Genomic DNA, 17677 nt, shown 5'->3' on the forward strand with positions numbered 1-17677 from the left:
TAGTAATAGTAATAATAATAATAATAAAAAGTTGGATGGGACCTTGGAGATCATCTAGTCCAACCCCCTGCTCAGGCAGGAAACCCTATACCATTATAGACAAATGGTTTGTCCAGTCTCTTCTTAAAAACTTCCATTGTTGGAGCATTCACCGCTTCTGGAGGTAGGTTGTTTCACTGGTTAATTGTTCTAACTGTCAGAAAATGACTCCTTAGTTCTAGGTTGCTTCTCTCTTTGGTTAGTTTCCATCCGTTGCTTCTTGTCCTGCCTTCAGGCGCTTTGGAGAAGAGCTTGACTCCCTCTTCTTTGGGGCAGCCCCTGAGATACTGGAAGACTGCTATCATGTCCCCCTCGTCCTTCTCTTCGTTAAACTAGACATGCCCAATTCCAGCAACCGTTCCTTATTGCTAAAGGATTTGTGTGTAATTTTGAATAATTTTTTTAAATTTATAGGGGAGATGGCCAACCAAAGGGTTCTCCCCTTTAAATGTGCAGTTAAATTATTTCTATGTGCTAAATTATTTCTAAATTATTTAAGTGCAAGGAATGGAAACAGGCTGCATCATTTAGTTCTGGAAATGGCTTTCCAACCATGCACTGGATTAAAATCAACATTCTTTCAGTATCCTTTAGGGATTCTATGCATATCGTATGTTTTTGTGGACCAGCTGCTTCAAGACACTTTCTTGGCATGTATAGCAGAATAGAGGAGGAGGGGAAGGGAAATAAATTCCTTTTTTTTTTCTTTGTGTGTTGATCATTCATTTTGTTTGCTTGTAAGGACTTTTTAAGAGCCATTGTCTTGGGGAAAAAATAAATATTAGGGCCTGGTTGGGAAGGATACATTTCCATAGAAACACTCCCGAGGTTAAAAAAAAAAAAAAAACCCAAAACTTTTGTTTCTAAGGTATTTTTAAAATTTCTATGAAATCATCTATAGGTAGTCCTCAGCTTATAACCATTCATTTAGTGACAGTTTACAATGGCACAGAAAAAAGGGATTTATGACCGTTTTTCAGGCTTACCACCACTGCCACATCCCCATGGTCACGTGTTCAATAGCCGTAGCAATTAGACTTATATATTGCTTCATAGTGTTTTACAGCCCTCTCTTAAGCAGTTTACAGAGTCAGCCTCTTGCCCCTAACATTCTGGGTCCTCGTTGTACCAACCTCGGAAGGATGGAAGGCTGAGCCAACCTTGAGCTGGTCAGGATCGAACTGCTGGCAGTGGGCAGAGTTAGCCTGCAGTATTGCATTCTAACCAGTGCCTCACCATGGTTCATAAGGATTAGAGTCGTCAACATTTATTTTAACATTTTTCTTTAAATAAACCAAGGAATCTAGAATAGAATAGAATAGAATAGAATAGAATAGAATAGAATAGAATAGAATAGAATAGAATAGGAATAGAATAGAATTCAATAGAAGCTGGAAGGGACCTTGGAGGTCTTCTAGTCCAGCCCCCTGCTCAAGCAAGAGAACCTATACCATCTCAGACAGGTGATTGTCCAGTCTCTTCTTAAAAATCTCCAGTGATGGAGTGCCCACGATTTCTGGAGGCCAGCTGTTCCACTGGTTAACTGTCCTCACTATCAGGAAGTTTCTCCTTAATTTCAGATTGCTTCTCTCTTTGATCAGTTTCCAACCATTGTTTCTCGTCCTTCCCTCTGGTGCTTTGGTAAATAACGTGACCCCCTCTGCCTTGCGGCAGCCCCTCAAATACTGGAACGCTGCTATCATGTCTCCCCTATTTCTTCTTTTCTTTAGACTAGCCGAACCCAAGTCCCGCAGCCGTTCTTCGTATGTTTTTGTCTCCAGGCCTTGGATCATCTTAGTTGCTCTTCTCTGAATTTTTTCCAAACTTTCAACATCTTTTTTGTGATGTGGTGATCCAAACTGGCTGCAGTATTCCAGGTGTGGTCTCACTAGGGCTTTATAAAGCGGTACTAATACTTCGCGTGATCTTGATTCTATGCGTCTGTTTATACAACCCAGGATTGTATCAGCTTTTTTGGCTGGCTCTAGTGCTTTGGGCCCTTCAGCCCCAAATCACTCATTTGTCTACCCCCAAAAGTCATCACCCCAAAACAAAAGCACACCGCACTTGCACACCTCATTTTACCACTTCATTTTAATTTATGCTTTTATTAATTTTTTACAAGATCTGTTAGTGCTTAATGGAGTAGAATGGCAGGATATAAATCAAATTTAAAAAAAAAACAACAGTTCATGAAAGGCATGTCGGCACAACGTACTTCATAGTACTAGCAGCAAAAACAGTGGCCAACTGTTTTATAAACCAACAGCTATCATACCTAATAGCTATTAGAATAGTCACCATTCCTAAAGTTGAAACTAAATTTAAATATGTACACAAATATGCTAAGCCAGAATTTAACTATTGTTTATTGCGAAAAAAAAACCATACCATAAACCAAGATTTTCAACCTACAACAGTTGGGTTCACACAGACTATGCTAAATTCAAACCCTTGTACCTTAAACAGGAGTTGGACTAGATCAATGCTGCTCCAAATTAAAAAAAATGTTCAGATGGGTGGACTTCAATTCCCAGAATTCCACTGGCTGAGGAATTCTGGGAGCTGAAGTCCAGCTGGAAACGTCTGGGAATTGAAGTCCATGTAGCTTAAAGTTGCCAACTTCAAGAACCATTGGACCAGCTGGTCTCCAAGGCCCCTCCCACCCTTTAAATGTGATCAGAGGGCTTAGTGTTGTGTGACTGCGTGAAACGAAAAGTTGTGTGCGCTTTGCAGAGAAGGAAAAAGGAGTCTAAAGAACTGATGAATAACAGCGATTGTATGATTACATTCCTCTTATACCCAGTTTGCACACCCACCATCTGCAATTTTTTAAATTGATGCAAACATTACAAAAATCCAGCAAGATTCCTTCTACACAGTTCAGCAAACCAACTTAGAATGTGCCTTTAGCAACTTCTCTTTCTTGGAAAAACTGGGGAGGCAGACGCCATTTCGCTGCTGGGGCTATTTTGGCGTCCAAGAAGCTTCTTTTTTTTTTTTCCTTTTTCTTTCAATGATGTGGCAACGGCGCGCCAACAATTTTGCTGGAATTTGCAAAATAATAATAATAATAAAAAAAATTCAAAAGGCAGAGATGTGGCGACACCCAGCTTTGCTTGTGGCTGGGCTGGGAATTGAACTGGGCACGTACTGGGCAGGTCTGCGTCTTGGCTGTGAAGATTTAAGGTGGAGAGGAGTAAATTAAAATGAGTGAAATCCCTCAAAACACACCTAGAAGGTACGCTTGTAATTTGAAAAGCCTGCCTGTGGGCACACTCACAAAATGTCTGTGACCAGATGTGGTAAAGCTCTCGTTGATCAGCAGGTGACGAAGCTCCCCACCCAGGGAACCTTTCACCATCCTGGGGGGGGCCTGAAGCAATGCCAAAATAATTATCTAATAATCTAATTAATAGAAGGATTCATGCTGATGAGACACACGGGGAAAGGAGACTCAAGGCATCAGATAGACAAGACAATTTGACCGGCAACAAAACAAAAATTCAAAACTAGAAGAGCGGATTTTGATCCGCGTAGTAAACCCCGATTAAGGGACTTTATTCAACCATCGAAATGCAGTGCATAAATTTAAATGCCTGGTACTCCGGGGACAAAAATGTTGCAAAACCCCACCCTGGTTTGGTCCATCGGGGGACGTTGAACGAAAGAAAAAATTAGGAGACCCAGAGAAAAACTTTGGTGGAATTCCTTCCTCCAAGATTATTTTATGCAAGATGGAAAGAAGGGATTGCCTTCACGCGCCATGCTAAACTGCAGCCGATGTTGGCTCTGGGTGGTACAAACCGTTGCAAATTGCAAAATTAAGATGTGACACTTGCCACTAATTGCGGCTCATCCATGATTAAACAAACCGTAATTCATTCAGACTCAAACAGAAGCTAAACTGATCTAAAGCCGCCCCTGGCTTAAGCAGAAGACAGATTTGTGAAACTCCTCTTTTGCTAATTGTTTATAAAACTAAAAAACGGGGACAGTGAAACCGGTCCCATCCAGGACGGCGTGTCTTCCTTTGTGAAAACGAAGAGGGGAAAACTACAGACGCCTGACTGTTAGCAACACACAACCGTTTCTGCTTTTTATCCTCTTTCTCCCCAACTGAACAATAAGCCAGCTGCCCCAGGGAAACAGCAGGGGCTGAAAAACAAAAGAGGGTGCCCAGAAATTAATTGGGAACATTAAAACCACCAATGCTTCTTTTTTCTCTCCCTCAAATAAATTTTGAAACATGGATACAGAGCAGCTTGTCCTTTCCAAATGACGAGAGTTTTGGGTTTTAAAGCGAAGTTTGCAGACGCCGTTGTTGGGCAATGTTCGAAAGCCTGGATTAGGCACCTCAGGAAGATCACAATAAATCTCTGGTCCGATTTAAGAGGCCCTGCTGAATTATTTTCAAGCCGTTAGACACAGCAGTTTCCTGGGCTCGAGATAGCAGGATTCAAATATCAACACAGCCTCTCTGCAACTCTGCAAGGACCGGCAGCCTTATGCAAAGGAGATAGATGTGTGATCTCCCGGCGAAAACAGCTTTCACAACAACAGATGGACAGGATAAAAAGGAGTGTGAAGACACCCACTAAGGGACAAAGCGTCCCTTTGTTAGTTGAAGGAGGGATTATTTCTGCTTCTCTCCAAAAACACGCTCCACAAATCTTTCTAGGCTAGCCTGGGCATGGAGGCAGACGTAAGATAAACCTGTTAACAAAGCTGTATGGAGCGGAGAAAATAAAAGACACGAGAAAATAAACAGAAAACAGGAACATCCCAAAACGGTTCCTTTTAGTGTCATCTCGTCCGTATCCGGAGAAGTGGTGTTTTTCCTGACCTGGGGTGCAAAAAAAAATCACCCCCAATTTCAACAAAAAAGGTTCAAAAATCTGGTCTTGGCACAAAGAGGCCACGATCAGCTTATCCTTAAATTTAGACATACGGTGAAGGTTGCAGCTCTGCCAAGGATTACATCGCTTCCCGTCAAAAATCACAATTTGGCAGACGCGAGGGGACGGCTTGGAAAATTGGGAGCATCTGTTAGGCATCCTTTTGGAAGTTGTGCAGCCAGAAATTGTGCAAGCTACATTTTTTGGGGCTTTGTGCATTGTGAAACCCGAGCCTTCCTCTGCCCCAATGAGCGATGTGGCACTTCATTCGTATCAAAACAACTGAAATTTAGCCCGATTCTGACTTTTTGTTTGCATTGCAACGCACAGACGGCCTCTTGGTACGTCACACCCGCTCTTTTGCCAGGGGTGTTTCCAAGGCAGATTAACAACCCATGGCAACTGAGCCAATAGTAACCTCATTCCCACCTACCCCGTTGCACAAAAGAAAAGTACAATCAACACAACTATTGGCTGCTCCAATTTTGTTGACCCTGGTCCGCCTTCCTTTCGTAAAGGGCGATATGTCAATAATTATAAATTTGTGGTGCAAGTTTAGGTAGTGTAGGAACGTGTTCCCAGGCCTGGTGGAACGACAGACTACATCTCCCATGCTCCTCCTCCTCCTCCTCCAGCAGGGCAAGAAAGCGGTTTAGCCGAAGGTCGTTGCCAAGGGTGGAAGCCTCAACATCAGGCGTTGTCATCCGTGAAGCATCAAATGGAAAGCCTCGGAGTAAGCACACCATTCAGAGTTGCACCCCTCAGTGATCAAGAAGGAACACGTTTCCAGGCCTGGTGGAATTACATCTCCCATGCTCCTCTTCCTCCTCCTTCTCCTCTTCCAGCACACCAATGCTGGAGGAGGGCAAGAAAGCTGTTCAGCAGAAGGCGGTTGCATCCAAGTTAAGTTAACGGAGAGGTCGGGAGCAAGCGTACCGTTCCAAAGTTGCACCCCTCCTCAGATGCACACACCTATCCTCAACTTCCACTTCACAAAGCCCAAATAACAACAGCAACACCACCCCTCTTCTACAAATTGCCTTGTTTGAGGAGTCCTTTCAGCAGGCACAGCTCATGTCAGAATCTCCGGCCTGACGGAGTCCTGCCCATCCACCTCCAAAGTCTGGTGCTTCTCCATCACTCCCAGAACGTCGTCCAAAATGGAGGGCCCCAAATCTACGTGAAGGGAGAGCAGGGACCCGGCGTGGGATAAGAAGGGCTCGTCTCTTCTCTCCCCTTCGGCAAAGCCGTTCAGAGGGGCAGGGGGCTTGGACTCCTCGGGGGCTTCCGAAGTCCAACCGTTGTTGGCCAGATGTTGAGCCTGGACCTCCGTCAGTGGCGCAGCATGGTCTCTGTCGTCCAAGTGAAGACGGGGCGGCTTGGGCGGGGCCTGGGCGGAAGGCAAGGTCAGCGCCTGCAGGCCGCCGATGATCGGGAGAGAGATGGCGTTCTTGAGCAGCGGCGAAGGGATGTCCAGCGCGAGAGGCTCGTATCCCGAGATCGTCGACGTCCGCGAGAACTCGAAGGGCACCACGTAGCGTCTCTTCCCGTCGGCGTCCAGCTTCTCTGATCCGGGCAGGAGGTGGAACTTGCCTTGAAGGAAAGAAATGTCTCCAAACATGTCGCTCTCCCCCTGAGTCCCGATGTGGATGGTGTGCCGGAAATCCCCCAGGGGAGGGCTAATCATCTCGGAAGAGAGAATGTCGCGCAGTTTCTCCTTTTTCCCGCGCCGGCTCCCTCGCTTCAGGTAGATGGGCACTTTGGTGGCGGCCATCTTGCCCGGCACTAGAAAGGGGGAAGAGAAGGAATTGAGGAGTCAAGGGGTCAGCTTAGACCATCCGAAGCAAACGGAGTGAGCAGTTGGACGTGCAAAGACGAGCAATATCGGTCCCAACTGGATTCCTCCACGTGTGGGTTTAGTGGTTAAGGTTCCAAGCTAGAAACCAGGAGGTGGTGAGTTCTAGTCCCGCCTTAGGCACGAAAGCCAGCTGGGTGATTTGGGGTGAATCACCAGGAGAGGGTGAATTTTAGTGCCATCTTAGGCATGAAAGCAGACCGGGTGACGCCTTCGGCCAATCACCAGGAGACTGGGAGTTCTAGTCCCGCCTTAGGCATGAAAGCTAGCTGGGTGATTTGGAGCGAATCACCAGGAGGGGGTGAATTCTAGTGCCATCTTAGGCATGAAAGCAGACCGGGTGACCCCTTCAGCCAATCACCAGGAGACTGGGAGTTCTAGTCCCGCCTTAGGCACGAAAGCCAGCTGGGTGATTTGGGGCGAATCACCAGGAGAGGGTGAATTCTAGTCCCACTTACAGACATTAAAACCATCCGGGTGACTTTGGATCAACGGTGTGTTGAATAGTATTGCCACCTTGACTCATTTGTAAAAACAATAAAGGCAGGATATAAATAAATAAAATAAAAATGAGAGCGAACTCACCTTGGAAAGACCAATTTCCCCAAATCTGCTCAGCACAGAGGGTCTTCAGTGGATTCCCCTTTTGGTGTCAGGCTTTGAAGGAGCCTCGCCTTGTAGATCCCAAGCGTGATGCTCAGCCGGAACGTGTGAGCATCATTCTGATCTTCTGCTTGTTCTCGTGTTCAAAAGGAAACAGAATCCACATGCAGGGAACTGAAGAAAGAAAGAAAGAAAGAAAGAAAGAAAGAAAGAGAGAGAGAGAGAGAGAGAGAGAGAGAGAGAGAGAGAGAGAGGGAGAGAGAGAGAGAGAGAGAGGGAGAGAGAGAGAGAGAGAGAGAGAGAGAGAAAGAGATTAAAATGATCTGTTTCTGAAAGCTGGGTAGATCTCAAAATGAGAGATTTAAATCCAGTTCGTTTCCTTTTCACCCCAAGCTGCTGTGTCATCGCTGATTTCCGGAAAGAATCAACTTAGCTTGAAAGAAGTCAAATCACCAGGAAACAGTGAATTCTAGTCCCGCCTCAGTCATGGAAGCCAGCTGAGTGACTTTGGGCTAATCACCAGGAGACGGTGAGTTCTAGTCCCACCTTAGATATAAAAGCAAACTGGCTGACTTTGGGCCAGTCCCTCTGTCTGAGTCCAACCCACCTCACAAGTCTGTTATTGTGGGAAATCCAGGAGGAAGAAAGGAAGATTAGGTACCATATGTGTGCTGCCTTGATTTATTTGTAAAAATAATAAAGGTGGGGAATAGATAGATAGATAGATAGATAGATAGATAGATAGATAGATAGATAGATAGATAGGTTGGTAGGGAGATAGATAGAAGAGATAGATACTAGATAGACAGGCAGACAGATGGATGGACGGACAGACGGACGGATGGTAGGTAGGTAGGAAGATAAAGTAGATGGATGGATGGATGGATGCTAGATAGGTGGGTATGGAGATAAATAGACAGACAGACAGATAGGAGATAGATAGATAGATAGATAGATAGATAGATAGATAGATAGATAGACAGACAGACAGACAGAGACGGATAGATAGGAGATAGATAGATAGATAGATAGATAGATAGATAGATAGATAGATAGATAGATAGATAGATAGATAAGCAGAAGAGACAGACAGACAGACAGACAATCTCTGCTACTGTCAGCCTTCTTAGACAGGAAACACAATCAGGTGAGCGAATTCTATTTTATTGCAGGGCTACCTTAACAGAATCTTGCAAGGTTGAACATACGAACCTCCTGCCTTTTACAGCGTGAGAAGCCAGGGTAGGTCTCTTTCTCCACCCGTTGTACAGCCGGCCGTAGGCAAGGCCCTCTCTCATCTGACTGTCCTCGCCCCGCCAAAGTTTTTCTTGCCTGCCACTTCGGCAGAAACCCCTCCAGTAAAAAAAGCCACTAGAAGCCACTTCCAATCCCAAAAGCTAGGTTTACATTTCGGCCAAGCCAACGGAGACGAAAGCAGGCGTCGGATTCAGCAAGAGGCGGCAGGCCACCTGCTTCTCAGTTCCCCTGGGATGACGTGCAGTCCCGGACTTACAACAATTCGCTTAGTGACCGTTTGAAGTTGCAACGGTACCAGACAAAGCGGCGGGAACCATTTTTTCACCCTTAACGGCCCTTGCAGCCATCCCCCTGGTCATGTGATCAAAATCCAGACACTCCTATTTATAAGCGGCCCTCAATTTTACGAGCGCCCGGGGGGAAGGGAAATTGGTCGTTAAAACAGCCCAGTCGTTACATCAGGCATCCCCCATTAAGTAAACAAATAAATAAATTGCGCGCCCGATTTTTATCTTTTTCTCCACCATGGTCGTTAAGCCAAACCACGGTCGTTAAGCGAGACGTCACAGGATTGCAACTGGCAATCTTCCCTGCTGGGAAGGTCGCCAACGATAAATCACGTGACCCTCAGGTGCCGCAATGGTCACAAGCCCGAGGAGCAGTCCCAAGACGCAATTTTTTTTCTCAGCATGGTTGCAAACTTGGAACGCCCATTAAAACAAACGGTCGTTCAGTCGAGGACTACCTGTATTTTTGCTGCAAATTAAAGCAGCCCAGAGGAATAACAAAAACAAGGATTATGAAAACCTTGAGGTGACCTGTCCGGTCCCATTCCCCCCCCTCCCCCCCCCCGCTGCTCGATTTAAGCTGCGTTAAGTTCTTACCCAGCGGTTAACCGAGATAATTACGGGTTTTTTGTTTTGCTGGAATGATCATTAGGGTTGACTCAGCTCTGAAACTGCCTGGGTGGTCCAGGGCGGCCACCGTCCTTCACAACATCCCTTGCCCCTTAGCCCGCCTCGCAGGCTTGTTGCACTGTGAAAGAAACCTGCGTGGATTGCTAGTATCTAAAATATAAACAAAGGCAAAAGATTTCCAACACTGCTTCCAGTTTCCTGGAAGTTTTTAAGAAGAGACCGGACAGCCATTTGTCTGAAATGGTCTAGGCTGGCTTTCCTGCCCGAGCAGGGGGTTGGACTAGATGACCTCCAAGGGCCCTTCCAACTTTATTATGATGATGACAGCATCAGCAAATATACAGGTAGTCCTCAACTACCGGTATACAATTATCTAGCTTGCCTTCAGACCTTGTGGGGGCTTCATCACTAGAGGTTTTTAAGAAGAGATTAGATAGTCACTTGTCTGAAATAGTATAGGATCTCCTGCCTGAGCAGGGGGTTGGACTAGATGATCTCCAAGGTACCTTCCAACTCCGTTATTCTGTTAAATCCCCTCAGTTGGCCAGTTTGACTGAAAACAATTATCTACAGTTATCGCTGACTGCCAAGCCCTTATGGACTTATGATTTACGATTTTGGTGACTAGACAGCATAGATTACAAAAAAAAAAAAAAAAAAAACCTGAGAGATTTACGTGGTAAAAATTAAGTACAAAGTACAAAAGAAGATCAAAAGTTATTTCTTTCTGCCTTTTTTTCTTGCCTCTCTGTTTTCCTTCAGCCTTTTTCTTCTCTTGCGCTTTAACCTTTCATTTTGATTTCTTTTCCTTGTCATATGTAAAGATACGCGTTTACACACACACACACACACACACACACACACACACACACACACACACAGAGGCGTAAATACAGGTAGTCCTCAACTTACGACCGCAACTGACCCCAAAATTGAGGCTGCTAAGTGAAACATTAAGTGTTTTGCGTGAGTTTTGCGGGGCAAGTGACTCTTGCCCCATTTTGCAACCTGCCTCGCCCCAGTTGTTAAGTGAACCGCTGCCGTTGTTAAGCGAACCGCTACCATCGTTAAGCTGGTGACCCGGTTGTTCAGTGAATCCGGCTCCCCCCGTTGACTCTGCTTGTCCGGAGGTCACGAAAGGGAACCCCGTGACCCCTCCAGGGGGCGCTGCAACCGTCATAAATGTGAGTCAGTTGCGCCAAGCGCCCGAATTTTGATCTGCCCGTCCTTCAGTGTGAAAAACGGTCCTTGAGTCACTTCATCCGGCGCCGTCGTAACTTGGAACGGTCACTAAGTGAACTGTGGTAAGCCGAGGACTACCTGTAGACATATATTTGTGTGCGTGTGTGCGTGTGTGGTCTGTGTTTGTACGCGCACAGAAGCCAGTGACCCCCTGTTCTTTATGCTAAAAGTTCATGGGACCTTTTAATTAAACATTTTAATTCAAGGTAATTACAGCCTTCTCTTCCTTTCTGAAGAAGTGTCCTTTTCTTCACCTAATAAGGCCCAAGTTTGAAAGCAGCCAGGGCTGAAATTATAATTATAGCCTGGTGCTCAGCACCAACAGGATGACGGTCCCATTATTCTACTGTGGGGCCAGGGCTGCATTTACTGGGCATCCGGGAAGGGCTCCACCCCAGGTCCAGCGGGTCACTCCTGCAGTTCTGCTTGCCCAACACCCGTTTTTCTCAATTTGTGGCCACTTTAAGATGGGTGGATTTCAATTCCCAGAATTCCCCAGCCAGCCTTCCCTCCCTCTCGTCCTCCTTCCTTCCTCCCTCCCATCTTTATTTTTTCCTTTGATCTTCCTTCCTTCTCCTTCCATCCATCCATTCATCTTTATTGTTTCTTTCCTTTTATCTCCCTTCTTCTCTCCTTTCCATCTTTATTTTTCCTTCCTTCTCTCCTTTCTTCTCTTCTCTTTCCATCTTTATTTTTTCTTTTCTTCCTTCCTTGTCTCGCTTCCTTTCATTTACCTTCCTTCCATCTTTATTATTTCCTTTCTTTTGTCTTCCTTCCTTCTGTCCCTTCCTTCTATCTTCTTTCCTTCCTTCTGTTCTCCTTTCCTTCCATCTTTTTCTTTTATTCCTTCCTTGTCTCACTTCCTTTCACTTACCTTCCTTCCATCTTTATTATTTCCTTTCTTTTATCTCTCCCTTCCTTCTTTATTTTTTCCTTCCTTTTATCTTTCCTTCCTTCTCTCCCTTGTTCTCTTTTCTTCCTTCCATCTTTCTTTTCTTTCCTTCCTTCCTTGTCTCACTTCCTTTCGCTTACCTTCCCTCCATCTTTATTTTTTCCTTCCTTTTATTTTTCCTTCTCTTTTTTCTCTTCTTCTTTCCTTCCTTCTCTCCCTTGTTCTCTTCTTTCCTTCCATCTTTCTTTTCTTCCTTCCTTGTCTCATTTCCTTTCACTTCCCTTCCTTCCATCTTTATTTCCTTTCTTTTATCTTCCTTCCTTCACTTCCCTTCCTTCCTTCCATCTTTATTTTTTCCTTCCTTCTCTCCCTTTTTCTCCCCTTCGTCTCTCATTTCCTTATTTCCATCCATCTCTTTCTTTCCTTCCTCCCCTCCAATCTTCCCTCCTTCTCCCCAATCTCCTTCCTTCCATCCATCTCTATTTCCTCCCTTTTTCTCCGACCTCCCCCCCTCCCCCTGCAGCCAATATTCAGATTATTTGAGGCCAGGGAACAATCTTTTCTTGTTAAGAAAGCAAAGGGCGCTCTCTAGTTCCAAAGAAGCCTTAACCAAGAATCCGGGCCAAACTGGAACCAGCCCGGGCGCGCTGCCAACTCCACCAGTGTGGCAGGTTAATCTTTCTAGCCCTTTCCGTGTGATCCGAAGGCACGCCCAAAGTTTGAACAGTAGCTGCCCAGCAAAACCAACTCAGTCTTCCTGATCTGACCCAGGTTACGATGGAAAACAAAGAGATGGGTTTTTTCCACTGCTGTTATAGGCAGTCCTCGACTTACCGTCGGAATTAAACCAAGAATTATGGTCATTAAGTCACTAAGCGGATCACCATGTAACCAGGCCAGATTTTTTTTTTTTTTTTGGCATTTCTTGTGGGTGTTGTTAAGTGAATCCATTCTACCCAATGGGCTTTTTTTTTTGGCTGAAAACCAGAACCTCAAAAATCGGGGCCATGTGACCCCAGGAGGTTGCAAATAACAATAATAAAGTCGGAAGGGACCATGGAGGTCATCTAGTCCGACCCCCTGCTCAGGCAGGAAACCCTATACCGTTTCAGGCTGTCCAGTCTCTTCTTAAAAACTTCCAGTGTTGGAGTGTTCACTGCTTCTGGAGGCAGGTTGTTCCACTGGTTAATTGTTCTCACTGTCAGGAAATTTCTCCTTAATTCCAGGTTGCTTCTCTAATGATCTTCTACCTGTTGTTTCTTGTCCTGCCTATGAATAATAATACAGTTGGAAAGGACCCTGGAGGTCATCTAGTCCAACCCCCTGCTCAGGCAGGAAACCCTATACCATTTCAGACAAATGGCTGTCCAGTCTCTTTTTAAAAACTTCCAGTGTTGGAGCATTCACCGCTTCTGGAGGCAGGTTGTTCCACTGGTTAATTGTTCTGAATGGCCTTCCCCAACTTACAGCCCTTCGTTTAGCGACTGCTCGGGGTTACAACAGCACTGAAACAAGTGACTTGCAACCAGTCCTCACACTTACGACCGTTGCAGCATTCCCCATATCCTGTAATTTATGACGATTGTGATCACCTTTTTCAGCTTCTAACAAACATTGGGGAAAACCGGATTCGCTTAAGGACCACCCGGTTCATTTAAGAACTGCAGTGATTCGCTTAGCAATGGTGGCAAAGCGAGGTCATAAAATCGGTCACAATCCACTTAACAATCTTAAACAACCTTGCTCAGACATGGAAATTCTGGTCCCAATTTGTAAGTTCGTCATAAATTCCTGTGTATGAATGAACGGGCAAAAACTCCACTCCACTTTTCAATCATGAACTTTCCAGCGAGATGCTGGCCAAGTGTGGGAAGTAGCTTTTTAAAGCTCTGCTCTTAAAAACCTCATCCCACCAATACACAAACCACAATTCTACATAATCCCCAACTGACGGATTAACAGAGCCCTCTAAGCTAAACCAGGAAGCATATGTTTATGCTAAATATATACACAACTTTGTGTCTTAAACAAACCTCCGGGGCCGCCACAGCAAAACCAGTAACGCAACATAAAAACCTTGCGTAGCTGACTTCTCCCCAAAGTTGTGAACGCAGCCAGGACCACAGCTAAACATGGTTTTAATTATATTTCCCTCGCTCAAAACTTTTTAAGACTTTCTAATCCCCGTTTCGGCAGCTTCCTTTTAAAGTTTGCATTTGAAATTACAAGCCCGGAATTTCACGGGTGTTTTGATCGCTAAGCCATAAACTGGGGTTGAACAAACCACAGTCAAAACTTTTGTGCAACGGGCAGAACTTAACTCTTGGTGAGGATCGGTGCTTAAGGTGTTCAACTAAACAATTAACATGCGTCAACATTGGTGACTGCTTTGAAAGAACTTCTCCCCTCCTCATTGCACAGTAAGGAGGTCAGCCAACTAAACCTGGTTAATGCTTTAAACCACCTCGTTTTACAGCCCTGAGACACATAAGGATAATCCAGCCCACCCTTTTTAAGATCTTATCCCTATTAAGCCCTGAGCACGAATCCAGCTGTTCTGCAAATTCATTCTCTGAAAAAAAACAAACCAACCTCATTTTCATTTATATATAGGTGTGTGTCTTTGTGTGTACATAGCATGCGTACATGTGTGTTATGTATGTGAAGATACATATTTTCTTTTGAGAGCAGGCAACAGTCTCTCCTTTTTAATGGGGCCTGACAGTAAAAAATGACAATAAAGTTTATCTTAGCTTATCATTTTAACATCTTCAACTAATGCTGCATCCAGTTTTGCTTACCGTATTATAAAAAGATATCAACACTCTGTAAAGAATGCAAAAAAGAGTAAGGCGGAGGCTGTGTAGGCTAAAACATATGAGGAACAGTTGCAGGAATTAAGTAAGCCTAGTCTAGTTAAAAGAAGGAGTAAGGAGACATGATAGCAGCTTTCCAATATTTGAGGGGCTGCCACAGAGAAGGGGGGGGGTCAACCTATTCTCCAAAGCACCAGAAGGCAAGACAAGAAACAATGAATGGAAACTAATCAAGGAGAGAAGCAACCTAGAACTAAGGAGAAACATCCTAATGGTGAGAACAATTAACCAGTGGAACAGCTTGCCACCAGAAGCTGTGAATGCTCCAACAATGGAAGTTTTTAAGAAGAGACTGGACAGCCATTTGTCCGAAATGGTATAGGGTTTCCTGCCTGAGCAGGGGGTTGGACTAGAAGACCTCTAAGGCCCCTTTTAACTCTGTCATTCTGTTAAATCCCCCAAGCCTGGCTTAATTGCAACTCAAGCTAGCTTAATCTAAGATGGGGGGAAAGCGGATGGGGCGTTTAAACTACAAAGCTAGTATTATAAGAGGGAGAAAGAGAGCAAATGGGAATGTGTGCCAAGAAAGGAGGGAGGTCTTGCAGGGTGAGAAATGAGGAGGGGGTGCTCTCCTCCTCCCCCCCCCCCGCCCCCAGGCATGACGTCGTGTTCTTGGGACTGAGAGTCAAGCCGCTCACACGCAATGTATGTGTGTGTGTGTATTACACGATTTGGCCGGCCGTGTTTGGAGAGATCAGAGACGACTTTAGCAGACTCCACCCTTGTTGCGCAAGGCTCCACATTACAGCATCTGCACAACATGGCCCCCCTCCTCCCAAAAAAAAAAAAAAAAAAGCAGAGCTGTCAGGTTGCATGTCCCAAATATAGCAAGGGGTGTAAAACACAGCTTGCAAACTAGACCGCCTGCCTTTTTTTTTTTTTTTTACCCCGGACTGGCTTTTTGTGCACAAGCATTGTTTTCGCTCAAAAGGTTTGACAATTGTGCCTGTTAAGCTTTCCAGAGTCTTCCTGCACCGAAGAGCGAAGAAAAAATAAATAAAAATAAAAATTGGCCCCCATGTTGGTTTGGGGGTTGGCTGAAAGGGAAGCATTTTTGCAAAATGCACTACATAAGAAAGGGAAGGAAGGAAGGAAAGATAGAAAAAAAGCACAGCATTTTGGAACTTTTAATTTAGAATATTTTCTTTCCCATCGGATCTCCTCTGTGGGTGCCGGACTACAATTCCAAGAATGAGCAAGATTTAAAAGAAGGGAGTTGTTCAAAAAGTTGGACCAGGCCGATTCAGAAGACACACACACACACACACACATTTTTCTCTTCAATCTTGCACCCACTGGGACACATAGCCATCATCACACGGCCCTTCACCTTATATATCTAAGGGGCCAGGTTGAAACATCTGGGGAAGGAGGGGAGAGGAACGAACAGGAGAAGCCTACCAATGGCTCTTTAAGCCCTTAATGGAGCCTCCAGGTCCAGGAGCAGTCTAACCTGAAAAGAGCAAACCGCCCAGGTACTTTGAAAGGGGTGGGGGAGACCTTTCCTGCAAGGTGTAAAATTGAAACCCTAAGCAAGCCCATCCCCACCCCAAATTTGGAGAAGTAACCCCGATTGTCCGCTTCGGCTGTGTGACAGGGAAAGGACACCCAAGGGGGGGGGGATGTGCGAACGCCAGAGACCCATTTGCAAAACACTTGCTGGGTTCACAAGACCGTCTAAGCCAGGATTCCCACCACAAAACCGACCCACAGCAGCTCCCCTTATTCGCTTAGGGTCCTGAGATAATTCTGCAGCAATGGGAGTACTGTAAGTTCGTCCAATAAGCCAATTCACCAGGGTTTGAACCAAGATTAATTCAGCCTGGGTCAGGGGCTTGTTGGTTTTCTGAATGTTTGTTTGTTTGCATTTAAGGAGCGCTGCCCAGGCTGAAATCCTTTGGAAAGAAAGAAACAACTTGCGGAAGCGGATCGCAAATAAAAATATTGCAACACAACAGAAAGCGCGCCAGCCCCCCCCCCCCGGGGGGGGGAGGAAGGAAAAATATGCGGGAAAAAACCCAGCCCAAGCAAACTTTGAATCACGGTTAGCACTGGGGGCTCCCAGGTTCGCCACCCCCGAGAAATTTAAACCACACATTGTTTGAATGAAGCTGGGAAAAATCCGCCTCGACCCTTTTGGAAGCGTCCCAGAAGCAAAAAAAAAACAAACGCGCGTCTCGCTCCCTTCCCAAGAGGCAAGGGATGAACCGCGCGTTTCTTCCTTCGCGTTCATACGTTGCGCTTCGCGGGAACGTAGGAAGGGTGTCCGAAGCGCCCGAGTTGGGAAACGGGAAGCATCAGGAGCCCTTTCTCCACCTCTCAGCCCCAAATCAGGAAAGACCGAGGTTTCCTGCCTGAGCAGGAGGTTGGGCTAGAAGACCTCTAAGATCCCCTCCTAACTCTTGTTATTCTGCAAATCGGATAAACAGAGCCGCGGAACCGCTTTAGGGTTGAGCAAAGGAAGCCAGTGGGGCGGGGGGAGAGGAATAAAGAAAGAAAAGGCATAAAGAAAGAAAAGCGAGGGAAAAAACACGAATTTCCATGCATGAAACTTAGCATTTGCTCCTTTGCAAAGACTTACCCAGCGCCGAGGGTCCCAGCAAGCGGAGGACACGGAAGAAGCTCCTTTCCCACGACCAATTCCGAGCAGAAAGATTAAAAGCTTGGCCGGCCAGCGCTCGCCACCCCTTAAGCCCCGCCCCGCGCCCCCCCCAGCCAATCCGAGCTGGCTGCGATAAAATCTGGGCCGCCTCTTCAAGCCACGCCCCTCCTCCCAGCCACGCCCCCCGCCGATGCTTTTTCACCTTGGAAGTTTCTTGAGAAAGTTTTGCTCGGTTCGTGACTTTTTTGCTCAATCGTGCTCAAAAGTTGGTTCCATCGTGGTTTGTTCACAGGGAGGAACGCCCCCTTGATGGAGTCACCAACCCATACAGTTTGCGAATCAAGGACTGTGACTAAACCCAAACCACACACTTCGCACAGGGTGTGAAGCCGACTGTTCCTACCATAGTGAACTATAAACCATGGTTTATGATTGAACCCTGATGTAAGACACAGCCTAGACTTTTCCAATCGTTTTTCGGGGCTGCTGTCTAAGG

The 17677-nt window shown here is 45.7% G+C and overlaps 1 protein-coding gene across 1 annotated transcript; it reads right to left on the reverse strand.

Annotated features, from left to right (window-relative positions):
- Positions 1 to 2115: 2115 nt before the first annotated feature.
- On the reverse strand, positions 2116 to 17255 carry CDC42EP2 (CDC42 effector protein 2). Its single transcript, XM_039366314.1, has 3 exons — positions 17161 to 17255; positions 7378 to 7569; positions 2116 to 6722 (listed from the first exon to the last, which is right to left on the reverse strand). Exon 3 carries the CDS (start codon positions 6709 to 6711, stop codon positions 6010 to 6012), a length of 702 nt encoding a protein of 233 aa, XP_039222248.1. The 5' UTR covers positions 6712 to 6722; positions 7378 to 7569; positions 17161 to 17255; the 3' UTR covers positions 2116 to 6009.
- Positions 17256 to 17677: the final 422 nt, after the last annotated feature.

This window comes from Crotalus tigris, unplaced genomic scaffold, assembly GCF_016545835.1.
Source record: "Crotalus tigris isolate CLP2741 ecotype Arizona unplaced genomic scaffold, ASM1654583v1 scf7180000020245.1906669, whole genome shotgun sequence".
Lineage (NCBI taxonomy): Eukaryota > Metazoa > Chordata > Lepidosauria > Squamata > Viperidae > Crotalus > Crotalus tigris.

What these genes read in the sequence shown, in the direction of transcription:
- CDC42EP2 (XM_039366314.1), bottom strand. Translation starts at nt 6,711, where the DNA reads ATGGCCGCCACCAAAGTGCCCATCTACCTGAAGCGAGGGAGCCGGCGC.